Source organism: Tupaia chinensis, unplaced genomic scaffold (genome assembly GCF_000334495.1).
Source record: "Tupaia chinensis unplaced genomic scaffold, TupChi_1.0 Scaffold000228_1, whole genome shotgun sequence".
NCBI lineage: Eukaryota > Metazoa > Chordata > Mammalia > Scandentia > Tupaiidae > Tupaia > Tupaia belangeri.
Window position 1 is genome coordinate 1,791,095 of NW_006159703.1, and position 6,000 is coordinate 1,797,094.

The window sequence follows — 6,000 nt, forward strand, 5'->3', positions numbered from 1 at the left end:
TCTCAGGAACCCAGATAATGAGGCTGGGCCATCTTGTTGCTGCACCATCTGGTACAGGTGGACTTTTTGATTTCTGTGGTAGAGGAAGAGTGAAGAGCGAGTTGTGTATCAATAATTAAACACTTGACCTCAGAAGTGAAATGTACCACTCTCATTCACAGCCATCGCCCTGAGTCAGTCACATGACCCACCTGACTTCGAGTCAGCTGAGAAGTATAGAGAAGTTCCCCATGTGTGAGGGACACATGGAATGTTTAGGGAACATCATTGCCTCTGCCGTATCATAACAAGTTCAGATTTGACCCAAAGGTCAGCAAAAGCCATGGAAAGGTATGAGAGAGGCAGTGACCCAATGAGATTTGGGTTTCTCAAAGACTGCTCTGCCTAGGTCAGGGTGGAGCCATTTGCTGGGTCAAGCAACATTTGCTCAAGACCAATTCTGCTGATTGGAAGACAATGGTTAGCTCTCCAAGGACAGAGACAAGCTGCAATTATTACTTAGCTAGACACATAGAAGGTGCTTAAATTTTTGCATAATCTCCTGTATTATTTTGAAATGCTTCTTCATAACGCTGGAAGGAAAAAGCACCACTCATTTTATTACCCATTTATGAAACACTTTTTCCCAAGATTTCTTCATTTTATTATTATTCATTTAGATTCTCTCCCTACCACTTCACCTCTAAAATTGGTGATTACAAGAATCCTCAAGATTATCATCGAACTAGCCATGGCTTCATTTGTTCTCCTAATTGCTAGGAAGGGGAAAAGATAATCAAGTAGTTTCTCTAATCTGGGAACCTGGTTTTCAAAAATTACTCGAAATCTAAATTGAGCTTTTTAAAGCAGTACTTAAATTTTGACTCCAGTCATTTCATTAAGACCAGCACTTGCTGAGAACTCTTTAAATAAGCTTTGAATTACCAGTGCCATACAAAGCAATTGGAAGGAAAGAAGGCTCCTTACCAGAGTGGTGTGCTTTTTTAGGCATAAACAGGTTTTTCTTGTTAACATACCATTTGATTTATTGGATCACACCTGCATACAAAGGAGCTAAAGCAGACACTAAACTTAGCTCACTCTTGGGTCAGGACTTTTCCAGTGGGGGCCTACCTGGATTTTACCAGCTCAGTGAACCTCAAGGATATTCTCGAAATGAGTTGGTGCAAGTCTGAGAGACCTGCAGTCCTTCCTCAGCTGAGCTATTCATCACGTTGACAGAGGACTGACCAGCTGCATAATCTCATGGTGCCCTTTGTCAATATTACTAAAAGAGAAGTTGATGTTGGGTCAGTTACTTAACACAGAGGTTAGCACTGCTCAGAAGAAGCCAAATTCCACGTGGCTTATAAGTGTTCAAGTCCTGGCCCCAACAGCTTGTAAAACACACTGGGTACGCACACATGTGCCCATGATCCAGACAGGAAGGAATGTTGGAGGAAAAAGCAGTGCAGCCATGACCAGTACCTGTTGGGAGGGGGGCTTTCTCTCTCCCTTCCTCAGTGCCCACTCCAGTATTTAAGAAAGAAAAAAGAAAGAAAGGAAAAGAAAAAGAAAGAGAAAGAAAAAAGAGAGAAGGAAGAAAGAAGTTGATGGTGGACATAATTATTCTAGGGAGAGAACAATTATGTCTAAACAGAAAAAGTTAACCATTTCACGAGAGCTGTGAATGGCCATAAAGAACCGTACTTATTCAAGTAGTGTGCATTGTCCTCTTACTGGATGGAAAATGGAGAAATGAGTGCTCCAGAGAACAGACGGCATTGTTCCTAGTCCAGGCTACGTTGGAGCTCACCTAAACAATGTCAATGACGTCCTCATTGATCTCCCTACTTCTATCCTGGAACATCTGAATAAGAGCCAAAATAAGCTTTTGATTTTTTGTTTACATTTACTCTACTACAGTAAAGTTTACTCTTTTTGGTGCCCAGTTCTAAGTGTTGACAAATGCATACAATTGTTTAACCACACTACAATCAAGATACAGAATAATCCTAACACCTCCACCCCCAACAACAACAAAAAATTCCTCATGCTACACCTTTTTCCCTGATTCCCATCCTCTGGCAAACGCTGCTCTGTTTTCTGCTCTGATACATTTCATACTCCATAATGCCAAATGAATGGAAGTATACAGAATGTAGTGGTGTTCGTCTGGCTTCTTTCATTTCACATAATGCGTTGAGATTCATCCATGTTGTTTGGGTAGCATGAGTTCTTTTTTTTTTTTTTTTTTTTTTTTTCTTACGAGTGTTTGCTAAGTAGTGTTCCATTGCATGGATGTACCAGAGTTTGTTTATTCATTCTGCAGATAAAGACATTGGGTTTGTATCCAGTTCTTGACAAGTAAGAATACAGATGCTATAAACTTTTGAATACTGGTTTTGGGATGAGCCTACTGTATCATTCTCTTGGGTAATTACTCAGGAGTGGGATTACTGGGTCAGATGCTAAGTGTGTGTTTAACTTTGTAGGAAACTGCCTACCTGTAGCATGAGCATTTGAAAGCATAAATCAGATCATGTCACCTCTGCCTCAATCTTGCCCAAGGCTTGAAGCTCCCCAGGACCCCATGATTGGGCCACTGCCTGCCTCTGTGGCCTCCTCTTTTATCACCTTTGCTTTACTTCTCTGATCCAGACTTCTGTAACTTTCTTCTGTCCCTTTCTCAGGCTCCTTCCCTCTTTAGGGCTTTCCATTAGCTTATACCTCCCCCTCTCCACACCTGGCATGTTCTTACCTCCATGTTCATGTGGCTAGCTCTTTTTTGTCTGTTGTCTCAGCTTAAATGTCACTTTCTCAGTGGTCTTTTTTTTTTTTTTTTTTTTGAGAGATTTTCACTGTAGGGCGCGTGCGCTCGCCAGACAGACAGAGAGAGACATAGAGACAGAAAGCGAGAAATCACCCCCCAGGGGGGATGGTCACGCCGCAATCCCTTCTTCTCCATTCTCCTCTCGGGATCTTGGGCATGCACGCACACGCGCCCGGCGTGAGTTTTTTAAGCCACCGGGTCCGGGACACGAACCGCGGTCGACTACGTGGGAGTCCAGCGACATAGCCATTACGCTAACTGCTGGTTCCCCTCAGTGGTCTTTTTTGATCACCCCCCCTAACCAATCTAAAGTAGCTGCCACCCCCAATTGCTCTCTGTCACATCAGAACACTTGTTACAATCTGATATTTCTTTTTTAGTTGTTTATAAGCTCACTCTGTCATTTGTCACCCCTGCTAAATTTCAACTTTCTCATTTTTAAAGTAGACATAATAGTGTCCACTCCCCTACTTAGTTTTAGGTTTTTGTTTTTGTTTTTGTTTTTTCCACAATAGTAAAAGTTTCTTGATGCACAAACTACATCATCTTTAAAATTCTTTGTCTTGGGGCCAGCAGGTGGTGTAGTGGTTAAGGCACTGGACTCCCACATGGTTCAAGTCCCAGACCTGGCAGCTTGCTTTCTCATTTTCTTTCTCTCTCTCTCTCTCTCTCTCTCTCTCTCTCTGTGTGTGTGTGTGTGTGTGTGTGTGTGTGTGTGTGTGTGTTGCTCTGGTCAAATTAAAAATAACAATAATGATGAATAAAATAAAGAAAATAATATTTTTTAAATGATGCATGAATTTCAAAATCTTTTTGCACCAGAACAGAATCACACTTTAATTCCATTTTTTCATGAACTTCTTGAAATCCCCTTATATACCAGGAAAGCAGATCATAACACCGTGCTGTGCTAGAGTTAGCTGGTACTAGATCACAAGAGCTGGTTGTTACATTTCAGAACTTTGCTAGCTAGTTGTTAAACCACTGGTATGTTTGTAAACTCAATAAACCAAGGCTTTTCTATTTTTATTTTTAAAGTTGATTTTTTTTTGAAGTTGATTTATCAGCTGACTAAAAGGTATAGAATAAAAGTTTCTAGTGATGGTCATCTGAACCACTTACTAAGGGACTGGCATCCGACTTGGCTTCAGACTAGCCTGGGTAGGACTTAGCTACTCACATGGGATCAGGAAGACTAACTTCTTATTGGACCTTTTGTCTTTTCAGCCAAACCTCACTGCAAGACACCTCTTGGAGAAGAACAAAGGCCGGCAGTCATCCCACTCAAAAAGCCTGTCCTTGGTGCCCTCACCCTCCAGAGGCAAAGCAACCAATATACCCACCCTCCGTAGGGGCCCAGGGTCCAGGAGGAAGGCGCCCGGGCAGTTCTCCATCACAACGGCTCTGAACACTCTCAACCGGATGGTCCATTCTCCTTCAGGGCGCCAGATGGTAGAAATCAGCACCCCAGTGCTTATCAGCTCCAGCAACCCCTCTGTGATCACCCAGCACATGGAGAAAGCAGACATCCCTCCCAGTTCTGCAGGGCAGGTAGGGAATAATCCCTGGGATGAAGGTATGGTGGAGTTGGACAAGGGATCTGCACCATGTCACAAAGAATAATTGATGTTCTGTGCTTGCTACACACCCATAATGTTTTCATAACTAATGTCCTATGTGTTACATATCAGAGCTGTATACACATGATCTCATTTCATTCTTGAACAGCCAGTGAGTTCCATGTTATTATTATTATTACTATCATCCCCATTATACAGATGAGGAAACTGAAGCTATAAGAATTAAGCAACTTGCCCAAATTCTCAGATACTTTTCTTCCCCATGCTATGTGCCATGACATGGTTCCTGTCCCTTAAAGAACTTCCCTCCAAAAAGACAATTGCATCTATTTTTCCAGACAAGTTTTTGGCATCACAGTGTGAGATTTACTGCCCTATCCTCTGGCAAGGCACTAGGCATCATATGAATAGAAACAAAAAGAAACTATGGGTTTAGAGTGTTCTCAGGACTGACTACACAATTTGTAAGACCCAGTGCAGAAATGAAAACACAAGTCACTTGCTCAAAAATGCTTAAAATTTTCAAGATCGTGGGCCAGCTCTTTGGCACAACGGTATTGCACTGCTCAAAGAGATGCTAGATCCCACATGGTGACCACAGTGCAAATCCCCAGTCCGGTCAGCCTGAAACACACCACGTATGCACAGGAGTGCCCAGGATCCAAAGTGCCCAGACACTGGAGAACCAAACGAAGGAGACTGCAGTGTGACCCTGTGGAGGGCTCTTCTCTCCCTCTTTTACTCCCTCTCCCTCTCTCTCTCTCTCTCTTTTTCATGTATACATATGCTAGCTATCACAAATAAAGAAAAAAGTAAAAAAAGAACTCCAAATTGACAGTAGCAGAGTATTAAACTAAACGAAGGGCCCTGTGTGACTACACAAATCACACACTCATGAGGCCAGCCCCGGGCTTTCATATGGCGCATCTAATAAGATAATGTATGTAAAGTGCTTAGCACAATGATGCTGGCACATACAAAGCCTTGGCTCTCCTCCCGTGATTATTACTAACCCTGGTCACTGACTTACCAACTGAAGGGAGATAAGCCAAGGAGCAGTTGCCGCAGTCCAGAAGCTGAAGTACTTCTAACAGCATGTGGCTGTTTAGGTTGAAGGGTACTTGAAAAGATGAAGGAGCAGAGGTATGAAGCAAAGTAATTAAGAAGAACTGCATGTTGGGGATTCAGCTAAAAACACTCTTTGGAACCATGCAGGTGGCAACTTGAAAGGACAAACCTCAACTTGCACGGATTCCTCCCGCCCCCCAGAAGCTGTAAATCTTGTTTTTAAACATGAATTTCTACCTTGGGATTAAATGGCTTAATTGGATCTAATCCCTTTTTAACAAGACAAGGAAGAAGGAGAAAGTCAAGGGCTCCTCAAAGACCTGTGTGCTGGTCTGAAAGGAAAACAACTGCTTCCTACAACACTTCATATCACATACCTCTCTCGGGATCTCTGGCAGGCTGGCTGCTCATGTAATTCTGCCCACCACCTACACTACACACACACACACACTCTCTCTCCTCCATAGACACTCTCCTTGCATTAAAAGGCATGCAACTTCCTACACTCACATTGCAAACACTTCTTTAGACGTACATTCC

General features: G+C 42.7%; 1 protein-coding gene across 2 annotated transcripts in view; it reads left to right on the top strand.

Annotated features, from left to right (window-relative positions):
- Positions 1-6,000, top strand: part of SH3RF2 (SH3 domain containing ring finger 2) — a 128,577-nt gene that overhangs the window by 67,993 nt on the left and 54,584 nt on the right. For both annotated transcript variants that reach the window (XM_027771664.1, XM_027771665.1), the window contains exon 4: positions 4,040-4,363. In XM_027771664.1, coding sequence (XP_027627465.1) covers positions 4,040-4,363 — 324 coding nt within the window. The remainder of the gene's footprint in view (positions 1-4,039; positions 4,364-6,000) is intronic.